We start from the raw sequence: 21,503 nt of genomic DNA, 5'->3' as shown, positions 1-21,503 counted from the left end.
TACGATATCGCGGAGGCATGAGCTCTTGGTGCATCCATACTGCATCGCCAGGCACTGGGAGCTGTCTAGCAACTCTTTTATCCAGGGCATGGCTGATCGGCAGGACGTGCAGATAAACGCAACAGTCTGCAAGCCACTCCGCCACACGTGCCTCGAGCTTGTTTCTTTTTTTTGTCCCCCACCTGTGTCCGGAGCCCATCACGCACGCCCATGTTGTCGCACTCAGACTCTTGCTCTAGCCGCACCACGCAAGAGCATTTAATTCTCTCAGACGGGTTATTCGCCAGCTTGTTATTAGCCTCACTAATACTATATCAGAATGCGTGTATAAACATGCGCAGACGGACCGCACTATCTGGCCATCCATCCTGTGCTCAGATGCCAGCCAGCCTATACGCCACCATACTTCATCCCTATGCCGCCATGGATTACACAGTCTGTGAAAAATTAAGTCCTCCCCCCATGTGTCTCTCCCCTTCAGATTTACGCGGCGAATAGGGCGTGCCTGTCCTTCATGCGCTTTCAAGGGATGTTGTTCACCATGGCATCCAGGATCGACTCGAGACTCTCGGGCACGCCGTTGAGCAGAGTGGTGTTGATGTCCGGGTTGTTCTTGTTGAGGTTGATGATGGAGACGATGAGCACACGGATCGGCTGCAGCAGCGGGCCCAGGCTGGCCTCGAGCGAGTTGACGTCCGGGCGCAGGACCTGCCGGACTGGCGGCGCGAGCCCGGCGATCGTGATGGTGATGGTGTCGCGGATCAGGCCGAGCAGGCTGGTCAGCTCCTGGAGGCTCGTGGCCAGCGCGTTGATGTCTCGCTGATTCAGACCCCGCGTGGCTCCAAGCAGTCCCGAGTCGGTTGCACCCGTGGTCACCCCTATATGTGCGATGGCGTGCTGGATCGACGTTGTCATGCCGTGCACGCCAGACTCCATCAGGTGTTCGCCGGTAAGCAGCAGCTGGTTTGTGCCTGGGCCTGCGGTGGTGTTGGTGATAGTACTGGCTGTCTGCCCTGTTGGTAAAGTGTCAGTCGCTGTTCCTCGGCACGCGCCCGTCGTAGACTCCGGCATGGAGCTTCGGCGGTGGGAGGCTGGAAATACTGACTGATCAAGGCCGCATTGGCGCGGATCGAGGTCCCCATGAGGCCGATGGTCATCTCCATCGTCTCGAGTATACCTGCTGCGCCCGCGTCGTTGGGCTCGGCGCGACGTTCGATGTCCGACTCTGCCACCATGTGCTCCCGTGGGTGCAGATCGTACACCTTGTGCAGAGCTCGTGGCGGAGGCGGCGGTGTCCCGCCAGGTATGGCCTGGGCCAAACCAATCAAACCGACAGCATAGAGAAGCTTCATGATGATGTCTGAGGGAGTCCCCTGGAACGTCTGTAGAGTTAAAGTAAAGAAATGTTGGCAGGAGGGCGACCTGACGACGGTGAACAAGGTCGAGAGTAGAGGTTCAATACCACCGCTAAGCAGAACACCAGCAAGATGGGAGGAAATAGAGAGGATCCCACGAGATCAGCAGGCACCGACGCAGCTCAGGGTTTTTGATGGCAGCGCATGTGCCGGCATGCTTACTCGTGGCCTGCTCCTTCTCGTCGCCCATGCATTAAGGTATTGGAGACTATTCTTGTGCGTCATGACGAATCGGCAATCATTCCCTTTCCGTCCATGTCCATGGCAGCCGTGGTAAAAGCTGAATGCCCCTTCGTCGTTAGTGTCAGTGACGACATGGTGGACTGCCCTTTCTCGGCCAAGGAGGGCCAAGCTGCGCTCATAAAGGCATGCAGCACAGACCGCCCAAAGCTTATAACTGACACTGGGCATCCTCAAAGGCCGCCCTAAATTGCCATGGGCGCTCAAATGTGAGCCCTTGAGGGGGCTCGAGTCGTGCATGGCAGCAATGTGCATGAGGCGATCACCAGGATTATAACAATAAGCTATGCCGTCACCTGCGGGACTCGGGAGAATGATGATGGCTGCCAAGACCCGCAATCGGCAAGAAGCTTGCTTAACCAACTGGCTTTATGCCAGGAGAATAGACCTTCTGAGACATGGCGCGCAAGAAAGGCGAACCATGATGTCTCAAAGCACGGGACGCCTCGTCCGGCGTGCACGCTGCAGCACATCAGTAAAGATGCTACTGTGAGCAGAAGAGCGTGTCGTGAGCATAAAGGTTGCGCTCATCTCGATTGTAACATGGCAACAGGTGAGCCAAACCGTCTAGCTGCGCCCTGTTCGCATCAGCCGAAAGGTGTCCAATCTCAGGTTGCTTTCATGACAGACAGGAGAAACAACCTCGGTGCGAAGCACTCAACTAATGGAATTGATCGCCCTGCGAAGATTTGCCAAGACCTTGGCCAAGACAGCCAAGCCTGTTGCCAGCATCCAGACTTTCGACTCGGTGCAAGCTTGATCCCAGGCCGTCGCTATTTTGGCACTGACGATCCAAATCTTCTTTGGCAGCTGCCCCATCTCCAAGGCCAAGGGCAGTCCAGGTGTTGGCCGCCGCTCAATGATCAACAGGGCATGTCGGAGGCAAGACTTTTAGACAGGCACGCTCCTCGCTCAATAAAACCAAACTGTGCCTGCAAGCCAAGCGCCAAGTCGACAACGACTTCGAAGAGCCGACGGCTGATCACAAAACGGCGAGCCTGGTCTTCAGCTAAGAGATGTGCTCTCCGGAAATGCACAGAGTTCTGTAAGTCCCCCCCTCCCCCCTCCCCTGGCCGCCAGCACGTGTCCCGCCTTCTGATCCGCACACCCGCACACGCCCACATGGCACTGACTTGTGTCAGAATTTGTGGCGCCGGCTGTCCCTGCCGGCCCCGCGAGCAAGGTTACAGCTAGTTTTTGGATCATGATACAGACAGAGCCTGAAGGAAGGTCTAGCCCGAGAGCATTCCCAAATGCGGAGCTCGATCAGATGACGTCGCTTCACGAACTCTGTATGGTTATTCCCCGGCAGTGCTTTGTAGTCACGAGCATCAACAGCCGCCAGTTCCACGCTATTAAATCTGCCCTCATGTCTATGAAAGCGTTGCCAAGTTCTGTAACAAGTATAGGCAGGGTCGAAGAACATGATTGTGTGGTTGATTTGTACGCATTGCGTGGCTTGAACTTATGTACAACGAATGGAGAGAACATTTGTGTCTGCGAATATGTATACGACGCTACGGAAGAATAACACGGAGCGCGCGAAATCAACCCGGGAATCGAGCAAAGTTTGGCAATCTCGACCCTGCCTCAGTAGAAGAGCTCAATAGCATCAAAGACCTGGAGTCGAATCTCTGTTAGCCCCACTTCACGACCCATCCACGGCCATCTCGACATATGCTGAGGGCCAAGACAAAAACTCACCACATTGGGACTCAGAAAGGTAGCCCCGTCGCTGCCGGAGATGACGTTGATTGTCACCGTGTTGGCACCGGCGACAAGTGTACCCGCGGGGACGGTGCAGGTATACACCTCGCCGTTGCCGCGGTACGCGACGCGTGTGACGCCCCGGCTGTCGATCTTGGGCGGCGCGCTCGGCGCAGGGCAGGTGAAGCCATTGACGGAGGCCTGGGGTCTGCCGCCCGCAAAGGAGAGCGTTGTGGCGATGCGGAGCGTGGTCGCCCGGGCTAGGGCGCTGGAAAGCGAGAAGGAGATCTTCTGCCCGTTGTTGACGTTCTTGAAAATTGCCATTGGCCAGGTGCCGGGCTGGTTGGACGGGACAGTGCCGGGCGTCCAGCTCGCCATGCTAAACGGAGTAAAATGATCGGGTCAGTCGATACAGTCATGGGGCACTTTAACTGGGCCGGAAAACGAACCGGGTGTCTGATGGGTGCATGCGGAGCTGGTTGGCGGCGTTGCGGAAGCCTGTGGGCTGGCCATCGTAGTCGCCCAGCTGGAAGATCTTTGTGCGTGTCTGGGTGATGATTGGATTGGTGGCGGCGATGTTCTGGCTCGTGGTCCTCCCAGCAGTGACAGAGACGCTGGCTGTAGCGGCAAGCAGCTCGTCCTGGTACAGGTTCATGGTGTAGGTGCCTGCAGGCATGGGAGGGGACCCAAAGGCGCCGTTGGAGCTCGCGTAGGTCCAGAACTGAAAGCCGCTATTGAACCAGTGCACGACAATGGGGAATGCCGTCGAGACGCCAGAGGCAGTGCCGGACACGTAGCCGCGGTTGCCGCTGATCGGGACATAGCCCTGGAGGCCTAGGCTGTCGAACCAGGAGAGGTCGAATGATCCAGCACTGGGGATGCCGCTGCGAGTCATGGTGAAGACATACGGGCCGTGGAAGCCCTGGCGGAAGGCCTCGGTCTGGACGTGGCCCGAGTTCATGTAGTAGGTGAGAGAGGTGTAGGCACCGTTCGGGTTGGTGTTGATGTCGCGGAAGAAGGGGCCGCCAGAACTCTTCTCTGTGGCCTGGTGGTTGGGGCGGACAAAGCAGGCATGGACGGTGGCGCCGCTGTCGGTCGAGCAGTAGACGCGGTCGTCGATGAAGCGCTCGGACGAGTAGAACTTGGAGCGCGTCTGGCCATTGACGATGTAGACATCGCTACCCTCGACGGCAGATGTGCTGCCGACGGTGTTGGAGGCGTCACCGAACGGGTACGAGCTGAAGAGGCCGGTCAGGCGGAAGATGTAGCGCAGCTCGCCGATGCTGGGCTCCGCGTTGGTCTGCGTGCCCATGTATATGGTAGGCTCCGCGTGGCGCAGGACCATGTAGTGCGCCAGGTTGAAGCCATTACCCGTCTGGCCGCAGCGGACGATGACGGTGTTGCCAGAAGGGCTCGTTGAGTAGGAAACTGCGGTTCCACTGCCGAGGCCCGAGCCAATGTGGCTGAACTGGCCAGAGTACTGATACTCGATGCCACGGTACCGCAGCGAGGTGATGTCGCACGTGCTGCGGCTGATGGTAACGACAAAGGCGTTCTCGCTCTGGGCGTCGATCACATACGAGGCCGAAGTGGTCGACACGGTGATGGCCCAGACCTGCGCCACGCAGGCGAGGAGGGTTGTCAGCAGCACTTGGAGCAGCATCGCGGCGGTGTCCTCCGATGACAGAGCTTATGGTTAGACGTCGTCGTTCGACAAGTCTGCCCGCAATGGGGGAAGGCAAGATTCAAGGCGAGATGGGAGTAGGCAATGTTATATCAGTACCTGACAAGCACCCCTGCTAGGCGAGTGTCGATCATGGGCCATCGGATCTTGTTTTTTTCCGGCCGTGACATCGGCTCGGGACGATTCCTGCCTCGTGCTGCCAAGTCTATGGCTCCCTGGCCTTCCTCGACAGGGAAGCTTTTCGTTATGCAACCCCACTCGCAACCCTGCTTTCATCTCTAGAAAGCGGCACGGCCTTGAGGGGTACAGCGGCACTGGAACGACGTTGCAGGTGGCGTCTTGTCCCCATATGGCCCTCAGAATAGCGTTGCTGAGCCATCCAGAGCGGTCATTGAGACAAGCTTTGCTGCAACTTGGCGCCGGACAACTCTGTAGGCTCAGTAACCCAAGGATATGGTGATAATCCCGGGCGGATGCTTATGGACGTGCCGAATCAAAAGGAAACACTGGACCGGACCTGGTACTAACCCAGGTCCCCACCCCCTGGTAATTTCCCACCAAGCAGCACCGCAACTCGCCCTTATCAAGACCGTGGACAATGCTCCAGCGGCTGCAAGGGCAAGGGCCACAGCGGCGCACGTGGGTGGGCGCCGTGCTCCGCACCCACACCGCGACGGAGAGGCTCGTTCCGCATAACGAAAGGGAGCGGGAAGTGCCAGGCACTGCAAGTATCCCCGGGCAAGCCCAAATCAGCAGTTGCCCATGCATAAAGTAGTCGTGTGTGGTCTTCCCCGCACAAACTTGGGTGCATCATGGCTGACATCTGAATTGCCGAGCAGCGTCCCAATCAGGAATGTCAGGAACAGGCTTGGGTTGCATCCAGGACCATCACGATTGCCGGGCATGCGCACAAATCACAAAGCGCGTCTCCTCTCGATTTCGGCGTACGCTGCCCATCGTAGGTCGACATCTTCGTCCTCGTCACTTCGTTGTTGAAGACAAACCATGACATCTGACAGGCGGACTCGGACGCACTAGCCAGCACAACTGATAGTGCCAACCACGCATCCAGTTAGATGATTGTGGTTCGATCTCGCGGAATACGGCGAAGGGCCATCTCATCCAGGGGAAGCAGCTCAGGGCACAAATACATCGTGCACGATCTCGAGTGGCGTGATTAGGACAAGATCCGGGATTCAAGGTCGCCTGCGTCGACGCGTGGGCAGGTCGCAAGCAAATGGGCGCACATATCACGAGTCTCCCACCTCAACATCTGCCTCGGACCGTCGCTTCGTCACCAGGACCAGCTTCATCACAACCGATAGGGGATAGATAAGCTCAGATTGATCAAGCATCGGCTCGTGGACCAAGACCAGTAGCAGCATACTGTCCACTTGGGGTGCATAACTCACGCCAGGCGCACAAGCGGCCTGAGCGTCGGTGTCGATTGGTAGCATGACCTGAGAGCGCCTTCCCACAACGCGTGCTAGCTGATCCACTGAGCCGGATGACGTGGTTTTGAGGCCGCTGTCGCCGGCACGGGCGAGTCAAAGGGACAGATTGAGCTGATCTGGGTGCTTAGCGGACAACCATCGCAGCACGGATCTCGCAGCACTAGAGAAGCACTGAGCTGCTTGAGTAGATGCAGGGCCGCGGATGCTTCTTCGCACCGTTTTTAACAAGTATGGTAACCATGGTCTGGGAGAACGCGGTAACAAGTATATGGTCAAGCTTCCACCTTGGCCATCTCTGTTCCCAAGTAGCAGTAGAGGTATGGAGGCACAAGGGGAATTCACGATTGATCAAGGCGTCAAATCAGCACATTAAGCTCTAGGCTCTAAAGCTGATTATACTCTGCTAGATAAACCCGGGCATACTGCACTGACAAGGTTGGAAAGCTAACCAGACAATCTCATTGCATAACCCCTAAGGATGAACCGCTCGTCTCTCCGACGTGGTGATGCTGCGAATTCTTCAAAGGAATCATCTCGGATACAGTCCCGCCTCCCAGCATATGCTGCTCGCCCTCGTCCTCTTCGGTTGGGTCGTAGTAAGTACTCTGCTTCATCCCGGACAGCTCTAACCGCACAATCGCCCTGCATATCAGCGTGCTGGCCACGTAGCGTGTGACTATCAGCAGCACTTCCCGGACGCTGAAAAAGAGCAGAGACGAGAAGATCATGCTTCCGAACACCAGGTTCACCAGGGTGCCGAAGGATAAAAGCCAGATCAGGAAGTTGGCAAAGAGTGTCTGCTTTCGCCACCTCAGCCGCTTGGGTTCTTGGAACGCCGCGGGCGTGACCTCTTGGCTTAGACCCGTGGTACGTCGGCGCAGTATGCCGAGTACCAAAGGCTCAGAGGCCGTCGAGTGGGACTGCTGCTGCTGCTGCTGCTGCTCGCCAATGCCCCGGTAAGGCTCTGGATTGTACATTTCGTGCCCGCGTTGTCGGGGTTGATCATCGTGCTTAGGCGCTTTGCGGTCGATGCGCAGCTTGAGGTACAAGATAAGGACGCCTCCCATATGTATGACGACGCATATGAACGTCCATAGCGGGAGCATGAAGATGGTCTCGGGAGCAAACATGACAATCGCGTGGAACCCTAGCTGGTAGGCGAGGTAGACGACGTTTGCGACGGCGACCATGGTGACCAGATACTCGGCCACGCTCATGGCCACGCGCCACTTGCTCGTCACATAGCGCCATCGGAATGTGGAAATGGTTGTCGGCCGCGTGTCCCCCTTCTCGACGAGGTCCTGGATTGTAGTCATGAACTCGCTGGTCTTCATCGTGGCCACGGAAGGGCTGCCCAGGGCGAGAAGGAAGGCGAGGACGGGCCGCCGGAGCGAGAGCAGGGCGGTCTCGGCAGGCGTGCTCCCGAGGGTCTGAAGCATGGTCGGTAGCAGGCCGAGGATGACGGCGCTGGCGCTCAGCTCAGCCTTCCTGAACTCGGGCATTGTCTCGAGGATGCAGTTGATGACGGGGGTGATGAGCGAGGACAGCGGCGCGCCGGGCTCCCGCTCGCCAGTCTTGTACACGGCGTACTCGGCCGAGCAGTTGTCTCGGAGGATCCCCTGGAGCATTCTGATTCGCTCTGTTAGCCAAGAGCAGACTCGGGCGGTTCTTGAACGCCGCCCTGGAAGATCCCAACTTACTCGTTCCAGTCGGGAAAGAACTGATCAAAGTTGGTGGTTGGTGTTGCCTGAGCCACGCCCACGGCCAGCACCACCACGGCGAGCCATGGCTTCCCAAACGTCATGTCCAGGAACTTTGCTTGTATGATGTCTTGATCCGCCCAGCGACGAGCTTCAGGGTCCTCGCAGTTTATACCAGTGTGATGCGATAATGGGCCAGTGGATCGGAGCCTGCCATGCGTGGTTGGGGGAGTAGCCCTGTGCATATTAAATATTGCCAAGCACCCCAGTCAGTGTATTGGGATGAGCTGAGCTGTATGCACAAGCACGGCCCCCAAAAGGCTATGAATAACCAGCTTAGCCGCCAGTCGCTCCACTGAGGTATGGCCGGCTCTGGATATGGAAAAGCTGCCTGCATGCCAGGCTCATGATTGGGTCTCAGTGCGAGCTGCAGCCTCGTCGAGGTTCCCAAGGCGGGCATATTTCCGGTTGGGTTGACCATCCGCAACGCCCCACGGCCCGGCGCGACCAGGATGACAGCGGCTGTGCTGACACTATCAGGCGAGAGATCCCACCGGCGGGTTCATCTTGCCCAGGATCGTCGGAAGATGCCGTGCTTTGTATGGGGCATCGCACCCGCTGTCAGCCCTGTGTCAGCCAAGCGTTCCGCACCCACGATCTGCTTTTGGACGAGTCCGACTGCCTCTTATTAATTGTGGTGCGAGGAGGGCTTCTGGTGGGCCCGCTGCGGTCTCCTGCCTTGATTCAACCACAGTGCACAATGCGTAAGGCTGCTCGGCCAGACAAGCCAGGAATCACATCATCCCCACTGCCGCGACAGGGGCGTGATCTAGAAGCCGCCCATCGGGCCACGGTGGCAGGTGGCGTAGGAGTCGAGGCCGTGGGCCGTCTCGTGGTACAGTCAGATTCAAAATCGGTGTCCGTGTAGGCCACACCCTACCCTAGTCCCAAGTCACCCAAACCGAGTGATACTAGCTGGGCATTATGCGCAGATTCGCAACTCGTGACTTAGAAAGCATAAGCCAAATGCGGCCCTGGCAGTGGCAGCTTCCTATGCATCCTCGCCACAATCTCATCATGGTCGGGCTCGTTTCCCCTTGTGAGGATTCCATGCCGGACAAAAAAGTCGAGCAGCACGAGCGCACAGGCAGGCTCGAAGCTGCCCTTTGCCAGCTCATCCTGCACCTTCTCCACGCTCATGAGCTCGAACCCGGCGACCTCGCCGTCCTTTGGCTTTGGCAACACATCCGCGGGCAGCTCAATATCGTAAACCCATTGCATCTCTGGGCATATATGCCCAGCCTCGCCGCCAGCCCGGGTGTCAGTGATATGCATGTACGTGACGATGCCGGTGTGTTTGCACCTCTGGCGCATAAGATCTTCAGGCAGGGACGCCTCCTCGTCAGCCTCACGCAGCATGCACTCAAAGGGAACCTCGCCCGTCATGAGCCCACCGGCGACGGTACTGTCCAGCATGCCCGGGTGGGTCTGCTTTGTCGAGGAGCGGCGGGGGATCCAGATCTTCATCCTCCGCCTCAGGTCGTCTGCTTTCTCTCCCTGAATTTCTTTGCTGCTGGAGATGGTGTTCTTGTCAACATCTTCGAGGACATAGCCCATCATATCCACGCCATGCCGCAGCACGCCGAGTAGCCCGGCGCCGCTGCGCTCGACGCTGTACAGCACCTCGTCGACGGACCTGTATACGGGCCACAGCTCGTCCCGCCAGCCCCGGAGCACCTCGAATGTGCCCTGCTCACGCCAGTACGCCATGACCCTGCCTACCGTCGCCGTGCGGGCGAGTTCCCCTGCTTCGTTCTCAAAGGCGTGAATGGTCCGCGCGGCTCTGTCCACTGTTACGGGACCACGAATAGGCTCGGGCACCGCGAGCAGAGCGTCAACGACGTGTTCGCGCAGGTAGCCCAGCACTGTGTGTCCGTCTTGCCAGAGCAGCGTGTACAGCGTCGCCATGAGCGCCGCATGGTCGGCTGCCTCGGTTGGCTTATCTGGGTAAGGGAACCTACAAATGGGCGTTGATTGCTTGTTTTAGTCACAAAGAGCTGTGTGTAACGGGGCCAAAAAGAAACTATCCATGTGAACCACTGCAGCGAGACGTCATTGTGATTTTCGTGAGGTCTGAGATAACTGACGGCTTCATTCTTTCTCTTCTTTTTCGTATTGCTCTTTCATCTTGCTCTAAGGGCTCTGTGCTTCGAGTATGCAGAGACAAAAGAAGAAGGAACAGGAAAAGGCTCACGCGTCAGCCGCCCTCATCAGGTCGAGGTTGCTCATGCGCATCTTGCCGGTGGCCATCGTGGCGCGCAGGCGTGCCGCGTAGGCGACGACCGGGTGGGTGGATTGGGACTGGGACTGGCCGACGAAAAGGAGGCACGAAGCTGTGGTGGGGGTGCTGCCGGGCACAACAATATCGGCCTCTGCTGAGGGAAAATTGGATCGGCTGACGAGTCCTCGTTGGTGAGGCGAAGGGAGAAAGACTCGGGCAAAACAATTCCGGGTCATCAATTGTCCATCCATTCAGTCCTGACGAATGAATCAGGACCGGAGGCGGAGTGGCACACGACTTGACTGATGGAGTAACCAGGACGCCGTCCACGTGTGCTGTGTTGCGCCGTGCCGGCCGTAGCGAGCGCGGCCGAGGCCCCCCAGAAATGCAGGCTGACGTGCCCCAGCGACCCTGAGCAAGCTCGAACAGGCTCGCAATGCTTGCGGCACGGTCAGCCGAGCGTCGCGCACCCACGACTGCTTCTGGACGAGTCCGACTGCCTCTGAACTATGGTGCGAGTCGAGGAGGGCTTCTAGTGGGCCCGCCGCAGTCTCCTGCCTTGATCCATCCACGATGCGTGAGGCTGCTCGGCCAGACAAGCCAAGCCAGGAATCGCATCATCCCCACTGCCACGACAGGGGCGCGTGATCTAGAAGCCGCCCGTCGGGCCCCGGTGGCAGGTGGCGTAGGAGTCGAGGCCGTGGGCCGTCCACAGTCACGTCCACTTGTCGCCGAGCCTGGCCGCTTGTGGCCGGTGCCAAGCCGTCACGACGCCCACATCGCTCCGGTCATCGGCAGCCAAGTAACCATACTGTGACCGACGGGCGAGGCGTTGATAATGGTCCTCACCACTCGACCATGCGCTGTCATGGGCGCCTGTTGTTTTCATTGCCACGACTCTAAAAGAAAGGGAGGCGCGAAATAGCAGGGCTAGATCCCGACCCAGCGAAAACAATGGGGTCACAACAGGTCTCCTACGACGGCAGGACATTCCGCTCAGCCTCAAATACGGAAAACGGCGAAGTCTCATCAGCGACCGTCTTCCACTACCACCAGGACGGCAAGATCGTCTGGGCAGAGTACGGCGGTGGCAGCATCGCCAGGGGTTTCCTCATTGCCACCGTCCAGACCGACAAGGATAACAAGCACACCCTTGACGCACGCTACGAGCACGTCAATGTTGCCGGTGAGCTCATGACGGGCCGCTGCAGGAGCACTCCGGAGATCTTGGAGGATGGCCGGATCCGATTACACGAGGACTGGCAGTGGACGAGCGGCGACGGCAGCAGCGGGCAGAGCATTGTTGAGGAGGAGAAGAAGTGATTGACAAGGACAGGTTCACATGCAGCCTGTGGCCAACCCCGTGTCACCGCATGAGCAGTCACATCACCCCAACAGCAACAACAGCCCTGGCTTGGGGCTCCCAGGGAGACACTACGTTACTATCTGACGCTGCCGCCAAGGGGGTAGATGCAGGACAATGGGCTGGGCTCAAGCCGACAAGGGAGGGTACACCACCCGCTGTACGCACTATGTCCTGATGCAGAGCATCTCGTCTGACCACCATCGCTACCACTTGCCAGCCAAGGCCGCCGCCAAAAAGAGGTGCCCCTGTTCAACCAACCCACTTGACCTCTCCCAACGAGGCGGCGCATTGTTTTCCTTGGGCACCCGCCACGTCCGCCACGTCCGCCAGGCGTGCCGAGCTACCCGCGGCCGAATTTGTCATCACGAGCCTGTATTCTTATCACGTATCAGTGTAGCATCCCCCAGTCAATCACTCTCTCCCAGAACTTGCTGTTTGAATTTGCTAAACCTTTTGTTTTGCTGTTTGAATGTCCATGATTCTGAACATAATAGCACCACATGTGGAAAATCCAGCTTGCAACCACGGAGTGTCTTGTTGCGTGTGGTGGGTGTGCACGGGACGGCCCGTGACCTGCAGCGGTTACGCAGCGTCATGATTGGGGCTGACACCGAAGTCCATTGCTGCGGCGCTAAGTGAGCAACTGGTCGGTGGTCGGAGCTTAGGACGTACTTCAGTCAACGAAATATTGACCGTGACCATGCATTAGGAGCGTGTCCGTTGGCGGCATCGAAGTCTTTTTTTTTTCTTTCTCGATCATAATCTCGGAACCTAGCATAAATATCCTCAAGACCGCTTGTGCTACGCTGCATCGCAACAATTTTTACAAAGTGGTGGAAAGATGATGAGGTAGAGCTCAAGAAGTGATGCATCACTACTGAAGCGCGTTGAGGCTATTCACCGGTTCTGTTGAAAATTTGGAAGGGTGTGCATGTTTAATGGGCTTGCAGAACATTTTGCAACCGAGATTCAGAGCCAATCTACACCACCAATTGGTTTAACTGACCGCAATGCGTTGTAATCGGACGATCGACAATTCTCAGAGGTCAAATATCAAATAATATGTCAATTGCACTAGGTAGCAGCAAGGCTCCTTTCACATAATGGAGTTGCGATTTAGTGGACAATTTCGTTTACGCCGTACCAACTCCACCATGGACTCTGGTGATAGTGAAGATGAGGAGCATCTTATGGCTGGGATATATCCTGGTCCTCTCTCAATTATGACAGGGCGCGATTCTGCAGACATGGAAACCTGTCACCAGGTCAAGCTCGAAGAAAGCATGCTTTCCCCCTCGATGCTCGTTAATATGCAAGCACTGTCCATCAGTCTACAACAAAGCCGCCAGCGCTCCCAGGGCAACAAGAAACGCAGTAACGGCTCCATCGTACCCGAGGCCGCCGACGACCCGAGCAGCGGCATTGGTGTGGCTCGGGTTCGCCGAGCCAGCTGTGGCGGTGGGCGCACCGCCAGTCGAGCTGGCGTTCGTGAGCTGGAGGAACGGGATCGGCTCGAACGACGGAACGGGGGTGTTGTCGACGGTGCCATTGTAGCAGAAGCGACGGAAGCACGCCTGGCACTCGGTGGGGATGGCCCTCCCCGTGCGGACCAGGCTGCGCTCTAGGATGAAGCAGCCCACGCACTTCGGCCAAGAGGCGTCAAGCGTGCCATTGCCCATGGTTGCGACGTTGTACCCGTTCTGGATGATGTCATTGCGCGTGGCGTCGTCGTAGCTCATCTGGAACGTCGATACGTTGCTCAGCGCCGTGTATGGCGTGTTGGGGATGTAGACGACGAGCGGATAGTCGACATTACCGCTGACGGCGCTGGTGCTGCTGTTGGACGTGCTGTTTGAGCTGGCGACGCCGGCGTTGCAGCCGAATGCTGTCGGGCGGCGGTTGAGTCCGAGGTTGATGAAGGTCTCGGCTGAAGGAATCGCGGGGAACTTTGTGCCGTTGCCGATGGGCTCGAGGCTGCGCTGGTAAGTCGCGCGGAGAGCAGTGGCATTGGGCCAGTTGTTGACGTCGGCCGAGGAGTCAATGGCAAAGATGACGTCGACAGCACGCTCAGGCTGGATTAGAGGGTGCAGGGGGATATTTTGCAGGTCTGAGCCGCCGTCGACGAGGCTCAGCTGGTCGTCAAAAGCGTTGGGATTGGTCTGGTCGTTGTAGTGGAAGAACGGATTAGGGGCGTACTGGGCAATATCGTCGTCGTCCTCTCCCAGCTCGCTGGCCAAGCTTGTCAGGGCGTCTTGCACAAACCCAGGGACGTTGAGTGACGAGATGTTCAGGAGCAATAGCTGGTTGAACAGGCTGCTGCTGGTGCCCATGAGGAAACCATATTGGTCGAACCCCCTGACGCACTGCTGGCCCGTGGCATTCGAGACGGTGCCGTTGGTGAAGTTGGAGCCAATGTACTCGAGCGGCGCGAAACCGTACACGGTCGGGTCCCAGGAGCCCATCTCCCACGGGTTGAACTCGAACACGGTCGAGTTGAGCGAGATCAGCAGCGTACCAGGACTGCGCTCGTCGGCGACCAGGATCGGCAGCGGCTGCTCGGCGTCGTTGAAACCAGGCGTGCGGCTGATGGACGAGAAGGTGTAGGCCGGCCCGCCGGACGCGTCGTTGATGAGCTGGAACGAGAGCGCGCGGCCCCAGTAGTCGGTGAGGGACGTGTTGAAGCCGGCCTTGTCCTTGCTCTGCACTTCGCCGTATATGGTTGCCCAGTACTCGGCTGTCGACAGCAGGCCTGCGCCTGATGTGGACGGTCCCTCAAGGATGTTGCTGTCGAACGCCCACAGGCCCGTGTCCGGGTTTCCTGCTTGCAGCGCAGGCACTGTCGAAAAGTTGTTGGCATAGATGGAGCCCACCAGCCAGCCGCCGCCAGACAGGCCCGCGAGGTATGTCGCCGACTGCAGCAGGCCACTGATGCCTCCTGTTTCGTTGGAGCCGGCCACACGGCTGTCTGCTGCGGCGATGAAGCCCGCGCCATTCATCAGCGCCCGGTAGCCACCGCCCGAGGCCGCAATGGCAATGTTGGGGAGGACCGTGGCGTCATTGCCCGCGCTCGACATGAACTCATCGACGTCGAAGCCAGTGATGTTGATGCGCTTGAGCAGGGCCGTTATGGGCTCCATGGTGTTGTTCCGCCGCGTCGATAGCCACTCCGTCTCGTTGGGCGAGAGCCGCGTCGCATTCCGGACAGCCGGCCGCGATGACGGGCAGTCGACAATGGCCGGCGCGTAGCCGCCGCTCGGGTTGTCTGGCAGGGCCCTGCGCATCTCTGTGGCTCGGAAGGCGCGTGCGATGTCAACGCCTTGTGTGCTGGCCGCCACATCAGCCAGCAAGACGGCCGTAGCCAGCGCTCCGAGAATGGGCCTCACAATACCCATGTTGATGATCAGCAGCAGCGAGTAGTGCCTGTGGAACGGGACACGAGCAAGAGCAAGGATCACCGATGGCAGGACTCGTCATAATTGAGGAGAGCGCGGAGGAACAGCCCTCGTGCATCGCAGTTATACCATTGCCGGCCCTCGGGTCCCTTGGGGGGGCGACGCGCGGTCGCTCCCTCACCGTAGCTAGCCCAGAGTAGCACGAAAGATGAAGTTTATTCTGCATGTCGCGCCGCGAAACAGGCGCGACGACCTCCAAGCCATTACCTCGCCCCAAACTCTAAAAAGCTGCAACAGCTGCCCCTCTCGATCGGAGGCGCAAGCCACCAATGCCACTTCCGCGAAAAGGCTCCCCCAGCCAGATGACTGGAAGCCGCGCAACGCTCTTCGTGGCCGGCGCCTACCGCCTCCGGGCGCCTATTGGAGCCACGCATTAGCGCGTTGCTCAGAGTTTGATTCAGGCCCGAGATCTCGGGCTCCAGCTACCGTAGATGCGCGCAGGAGAAGCGGTCCGTGGCGGAAGTCTCTTTAGACTAGTGCTGTGCTCAGCAACACCTATACCTGGTTGAAGACAGAGATCTGATTTCTGTAGCGGGGCCATGTTTGAACAAGATCTGACCCGAGATCTGGCCCTCAGCTACCGCAGATTCGGCCTGAAGAAGCCGTAGCGGAAGTCTTGTCAGGCTAGTGCTGATGCCAGCAGCATCAAGGTCTAGTTGGAGACAGACCATCTCGCCTCGTCAAGAGATGATCTCTGCCGGCAGCCATGTTCGACCCAAGATCTGACTGGAGGACACAAATAGCTCAGTTGCTCAAACATGGTAACAAGTGCTCTGCAGGCGACCATGTTTGTCCAAGATTTAATTGGAGGACACAGATAGCAGCTGCTCCAACATGGTAACAAGTACTTTGCAGTGTCGCTCCACCGCTTGGATCGAGAGGGACGAATAGTAGTGAGCGAGTTTGTGCTTTGTGCTCTGAGCAGGGCCGGGCACACCACCGGGACCGTTACCAGGCAGGTTCCGAGGTCTGCCTCGACTGCCACTGCAACATGACCCGGCAAGGGTGGCGCGGCAGGGTGAGTGCTTCTTGGAGACATCAGGTATGCATGTACTGATCGATCTGCGGTCTTGTTTCTGGCACAGGTGTTTCAACATGCCCGGATGACGCAGCAATCAATCAACTGTCGAGCCCAGTCACTAGGTCACTGCTGGTGTTTGTGAACGCAGCTGACCTGACATGGTTACGTGATGTAGCTACTGGGGCCGCCTGCCGCACAGGGCTTGGCGTTGGCACAAGAGTGGACATGACAGGGCCTTCCCATGCTTGGGCCGCTGGGATAGTGGTTCGACATGTTATATAATCGAACGCTGAAGAAGCAAGTTGAGGCCAAAGCGAGGGATTGTGAGCTGCGCGGGCCTAACCCCCCCGGCGTTGGCCTTAGCTGTGTGGGTTTACTCCCGTCGTGCCATCATCTCCCTCCCCACAACCTTCGGGCTCGTGCGAATCCCTCCGACCCGCATTGCAAAGACAGGCAAGGAAATGCATGCGGCCACCCCTTGTCGTCCTCGTCGTCCTCCTTGGCCCGAGTCATCGTCGTTTAAGATGATTCTTGATTGACGCATCCTCCTCCGAACTCGCTTACCCTAGCTACCGGGCACGGACGCGTGTGTGTATGCCGTGGAGCTAAGGGCGGCTGGGCGGTCTCGCTACGGCTTGCCACGCCAGGCCTGGACGAGCTTGTGGACCTCGGCCGATGTCTCGTCGTCGGGTCCGTCGACCGTCAAGCCGGGCACGACATCCTTGATGGGGATGCTGCGGACGGGACGATTGGTGATGCCGAGCTCGCTTAGCCACTGGACGAACTGGGTCGACGACGAGGCAAAGACGATGCGGCCAAGCCCCGCGTAGCCGTGAGCCGTCGAGCACATCTGGCAGTGCTCGCCCGACGTGTAGACAGTCGACGCGGCGCGCTCTGCTGCCGACATATGCGTCTGCGCCCACAGGACAATCGTGAACTCGGGGTGCCAGGTCACGTCCTGCTTCGTGCGGGTCCTGTTGCGGTCCGTGTAGCGGACCTGGCCAGTGCCGTCCACAAGCACGGAGCCAAAGGGGTCGTCGCCGGCCGCGAGGGCCTGGCGGGCGAGGTCGACGCACTGGCGGAGGAAGCCGCGGTCGTGATCGCTGATACCCATGTTCGAGGGACGACCTGTTCACCCGTTCCTTGGCAGGTGCCTAGAGTTACCTCGTGTGGTCGTTGGTATTGTGTGTAATAGTGCTCTTCGGGACCGACCCAACTCCAAGGGGGGGTGTGGTCAGAGTGTGTAGTGTTTTGGATTCCGCGCGGCAATCTCCAGTGACGGGGTATCAGCCTCGAGACACACGCCAGAACTGCCAGGAATCGACTGCAGGTGGTGCCTGTGGTGAGAACTTTAGCGTGTGGCAGGTAGGCACTCGGTGCCGTCCCCCTCCTTCTTCCGGCAGGGCGTTCGCTATCTATGGGGCGAGAGGCCATCTACAGTACGCTTCCCCGCTTCGGGGGAGACCTTGGGCCGTACCCGTAATGCATCCCGCGCTTGTTGTTAGTCAGCCAGATCCAGCAGGGTCAACATGGGCGAGGCAGGTCAAGGTAGGCAGTGCATCAAGTGGTAATCAGGGTTCCATGCCGAGTCCCTGGTACTGGGGGCCCTTCTGCAGACTGCTCACTACGGGGCGGTGGCCGCGGGGTCCGACCAGTACGGTACGCCTCGTCCTCGCCCTTGGAGACAAGATATGCATGCTAAGTCATCGCCGATGGGTTAAGCCCGGTGGGCCACCGGCCCGTGGACCAGGCCTTGTTGCACTGCCTGCCAGCTTGCCTCGACGGACGGCCTAACCCGCTTGTCGTGGGCCGTCGGCAACGGCCAAACTGACCATGCCCGTTGGCAGATTATGTAACCCACAACCATGTCCTTGGGGCACGAACTCCGCCCCTACCATGGTAGCGAGACCCTGGTTGTTCCGCAACCAGTTCCGGCATGCTCGGCGATCGGAGGAACACCAAGGCTACGCCACCCCGTGGGCCGCGTCTGGAGGATTCGTGGAAAGCCCGGCTTCGAGCCAATGGCTGGGGTTTGCGAGCACGGAAACGGCTTGGTCTCCGGCGTAATGAGCGTTCTTGGCCTGTTGCATATACCACATGCAGATGTGCTACCATGGTACGGTAGTCCGCCCTCGTGCGGGCCCACTCGTCGTACACTCTCCAACATTATTCGACGACAATGCCTAAGCTGGGGGCCCCTGTTGGCACCTGGTCGTGCAGCTCCAGGGCCCGGGGTGAGCCATGACGGGGGCCACGGTCAACGGGATAGACTACCGAGACGATTCCACGACGACAGGCATACAGGCCGCGGCGCGGATTGCCATTTCGGGATCGGAAGATGCCAACCAATCAGTGCGTGGGTTGCGTTTGGTGGCAACGTCAATGTACATCCTCTCCATCCATAATTAGTGCCTTTTCATGCGTCTGCTCGTGCCACTCTATTTCTGGCTCGGGCAGACAGTGTTCACTTGCAGATGGCTGATCAGAGTGTGTCCCAGCGCAGAGGCGGGGCGATACTGGTACAGCTGCAGTGTGTTTGCTTTGGCGAGGTGCCATGTGGCAACTGACAGCTGCGGGATGACCGCCGAGTACGCACCACTGCAACCCAGCCCGACAGGCCGAGCTGGGAGGGCTAGGTCGATATCTCGCGGGATTAGATCTCGAGGTTGCCTATTCAGGCATGGCTGCCTGCCTGCCGCATGGGCCATTAAATGCGCGCATACAGGGGTGAAGCTGGGGTCTGGAGTATCCAGGGATTCCTTGGAGCAATATCGTGGCAGGCCCAGGAACAGTCCGTGCCAGAGCGACCCGGGGGCTACAATAGGGCTGAAGAAGGGATGGCCTGGCCTTGGCGCAGGAATATATTGATGGTCTTGTGTTGAAACGCTTCAAGGCTCGCTTGGGGTAACCCTATCGGGGCTTATACACGGCGGCACGGGAGAAGGATGACATAGCAAAGCCGTGAATCCCGCGCTTGGCGATCTTTCAGACTGCATCACAGGCATGCGGCTGCCGTCAACCTTTCAATTTGTCCGGCATCGTTTTTGTCCCAAAGAGGTCATCTCAAGGCTTGTAACTACGACCTCTTCACTATTGACAAATAGAGGAAAGAACTTCTCCCGTTTAGTGTTTGCAAATCAGACTGGACTGACTAAGTGGTTTGAGGCCTTGGGCTTGCGTGAACTCATCAACGCCGTGAGACGAAGAGGTCGTGAAATCCGGGCACATGGCAGGGTGACGCCACAGGGGTATGCCTATAGAGAGAGACTGACCCTGGAGTGTGTCGCTTGCACCTCGGCCCCCTTTCGTGGAAGCATCTCAAGCCGCAGGCAGCAGTAGTGAGTGAGTGACACTGGGGTGCTCCTCGGGCTGTTACGTCACATAGCCTTTGGCGCTACCCTCCGTTCTGCCATTTACACGACGACGACGGGGCACGACTCAGGGGTCGAGTGGAGACGCCAGCGGCTGTGCTTCGCCATCTCGACACAGATCAGGCCATGGACATGATGCAGGCCCAATCACGTTTTGAAGCGCGGTTTGCGACCGGCCACAGGCGCCGTTGCGTGTACTACTATTGCCCCAAGCAGACAATCATCATTACTTGGCAACGATGCATCTTGGGTCACAAGCGCGCCCTGCCTGACTACGTAAGCTCTTGTCAAAAACTCCCATGCCTTTTTGGCCCCACTAGCCGACTAGCGTGCTGTCGTTTTCCCTTTGGCTTGGCATCGCTCCAGGGCATGGGGACGGCGATGACTGCGAAGTTGGAAGGCATGACACTTCCCGCTAGAGCTATTAACGAGACTGCGCCACAGATGAATGTGGTGGAAATTAATTGTGCTGATATACCCAAACACTTTCATGTCCCATGATGTCCTTGTGGTCTTGGTGTTGCTACAACCGGTCCCGATCCCGGGCGAGGCGGTGTTGCAGTGGTTACAATTCTTGTGGTGGTGTTGTCACGCAGGTTCACAACAGAGCGGAAACTCCGCTACGGCCATGGGCCCGCATTGGATCCTTCTAGAGACGATCATCAAGCCGTGTGGAGGCTCTGGATGACATAACCGCAATGCGGCCGGCGGCCCACGGACGACAAGCGGGACAAGGGGACGGACGTGGCTCCGTCGGCTGCGGATGGGTGGATTGCGGCGCCTGTCTGCCTGTCTGTCTGTCTCTTCTTTGACCCCTGAACATGCCTGTCCGACCACCAACACATTTCGGATTGATGGTACCCCTGATCCTGGCCTGGACCATGAGTTGACGAGTGCCCAGGGGCTGGGGAGGGGAGGTATTAACACCCAACAGTAGGCAGGCAGGGAACCTGGCACATTGTGCTCAACTGCAACGTCGAGCTGTGTCATGCAATGGTGCCCTTCGCCTTTAATCTCCGCCTTTTCGCCTACCACTTTTTCAGCCATGCTGCCACGTGTGGCGGGTCATGGCCAAGCTATTTGAGGAAGTTGTTATGCTTGCAATACAAGAAAGGAATTGGCCGAGCCAGGGAGCCTCATAGGGCTACAGTGACCACACTGGTCCGAGTTGCAGCGGCGACAGTAGGTGGGCACGGACCCAGAAGCCCACCAGGACCCGCGCGACCAGATCCTTTGCTCAGAACGGCATAGCATGCTGGGGCGGCGGCGAGTTGGGGCTCTGTGGCAGCGATCCGGCACACACACACACACACACACACACGCATACACTCACCCACACCAACATGTCTGGCAGGATCACACAATAACACCACCCCCTCGCTGTGCCCTACACAAAGTATACCCGGCCCTCAGGGGTCTGACTTGGGCCCCAGGGTTGGATACACCCGTCAATTATTGCGCGGGTGTGTTCTAGACGCTATTAACCATGGCCCAAAGCCGGTGTTGCGGAGGCGTGACCCCACAGCTTAGACCATGGCCATGGTTAGTAAAGTATACCGTCGCTCAATGCTCACAGGGTGTGCCTGGCACAAGCCTCAGGTTGGTGGCATGCCGGTAGTGCTTGACCCGGGCTTCTCCCTGTTCACGCACTCTGGGGTCGTGGCTCGTTCTTTTAGTAATCGTGATCCTCCTGGTACGTCCTGCTTTGTCACCGAGACTTATATGAAGCCAGCGGCAGCATTTTGGCCATTCGACTACCGATAAGGTTCACTTTGAGCCCAGCTCAGATCCCAGGAGAAAGAAGGGGCATCC

The 21,503-nt window shown here is 58.3% G+C and overlaps 7 protein-coding genes across 7 annotated transcripts; 2 read left to right on the top strand and 5 right to left on the bottom strand.

The window, feature by feature from the left end:
* Positions 1–2,945: 2,945 nt before the first annotated feature.
* On the bottom strand, positions 2,946–5,082 carry B0I36DRAFT_435410 (carbon-oxygen lyase-like protein). Its single transcript, XM_046162761.1, has 3 exons — positions 3,812–5,082; positions 3,360–3,741; positions 2,946–3,275 (listed from the first exon to the last, which is right to left on the bottom strand). The coding sequence occupies exons 1-3, from the start codon at positions 5,023–5,025 to the stop codon at positions 3,246–3,248; spliced, it is 1,626 nt and encodes a 541-aa protein (XP_046006256.1). The 5' UTR covers positions 5,026–5,082; the 3' UTR covers positions 2,946–3,245.
* Positions 5,083–6,958: 1,876 nt separating this feature from the next.
* On the bottom strand, positions 6,959–8,304 carry B0I36DRAFT_354313 (uncharacterized protein; the record flags this gene model as incomplete). The annotated part of the gene is made up of 2 exons (XM_046157300.1): positions 6,959–8,129; positions 8,201–8,304. The coding sequence occupies 2 exons, from the start codon at positions 8,302–8,304 to the stop codon at positions 6,959–6,961; spliced, it is 1,275 nt and encodes a 424-aa protein (XP_046006255.1).
* Positions 8,305–8,884: 580 nt separating this feature from the next.
* B0I36DRAFT_335126 (NUDIX hydrolase domain-like protein) lies at positions 8,885–10,857 on the bottom strand. Its single transcript, XM_046155424.1, has 2 exons — positions 10,455–10,857; positions 8,885–10,217 (listed from the first exon to the last, which is right to left on the bottom strand). The coding sequence occupies exons 1-2, from the start codon at positions 10,730–10,732 to the stop codon at positions 9,209–9,211; spliced, it is 1,287 nt and encodes a 428-aa protein (XP_046006254.1). The 5' UTR covers positions 10,733–10,857; the 3' UTR covers positions 8,885–9,208.
* A 481-nt stretch (positions 10,858–11,338) lies between these two features.
* On the top strand, positions 11,339–12,281 carry B0I36DRAFT_335125 (uncharacterized protein). Its single transcript, XM_046155423.1, has one exon. The coding sequence runs from the start codon at positions 11,436–11,438 to the stop codon at positions 11,802–11,804; it is 369 nt and encodes a 122-aa protein (XP_046006253.1). The 5' UTR covers positions 11,339–11,435; the 3' UTR covers positions 11,805–12,281.
* An 897-nt stretch (positions 12,282–13,178) lies between these two features.
* Positions 13,179–15,239, bottom strand: B0I36DRAFT_368041 (lysophospholipase catalytic domain-containing protein; the record flags this gene model as incomplete). Its single annotated transcript, XM_046159550.1, has 1 exon — positions 13,179–15,239. One exon carries the CDS (start codon positions 15,237–15,239, stop codon positions 13,179–13,181), a length of 2,061 nt encoding a protein of 686 aa, XP_046006252.1.
* Positions 15,240–16,478: 1,239 nt separating this feature from the next.
* On the bottom strand, positions 16,479–17,731 carry B0I36DRAFT_335121 (cytidine deaminase-like protein). The gene has a single exon (XM_046155422.1). It carries the CDS (start codon positions 17,432–17,434, stop codon positions 16,949–16,951), a length of 486 nt encoding a protein of 161 aa, XP_046006251.1. The 5' UTR covers positions 17,435–17,731; the 3' UTR covers positions 16,479–16,948.
* A 454-nt stretch (positions 17,732–18,185) lies between these two features.
* B0I36DRAFT_354308 (uncharacterized protein) lies at positions 18,186–18,725 on the top strand (the record flags this gene model as incomplete). Its single annotated transcript, XM_046157299.1, has 1 exon — positions 18,186–18,725. The coding sequence occupies one exon, from the start codon at positions 18,186–18,188 to the stop codon at positions 18,723–18,725; it is 540 nt and encodes a 179-aa protein (XP_046006250.1).
* Between the last annotated feature and the right edge of the window lie 2,778 nt (positions 18,726–21,503).

The sequence above is a fragment of the Microdochium trichocladiopsis genome (assembly GCF_020744255.1).
Source record: "Microdochium trichocladiopsis strain MPI-CAGE-CH-0230 chromosome Unknown B0I36scaffold_11, whole genome shotgun sequence".
Lineage (NCBI taxonomy): Eukaryota > Fungi > Ascomycota > Sordariomycetes > Xylariales > Microdochiaceae > Microdochium > Microdochium trichocladiopsis.
This window is presented reverse-complemented; position numbering and strand designations above follow the sequence as displayed.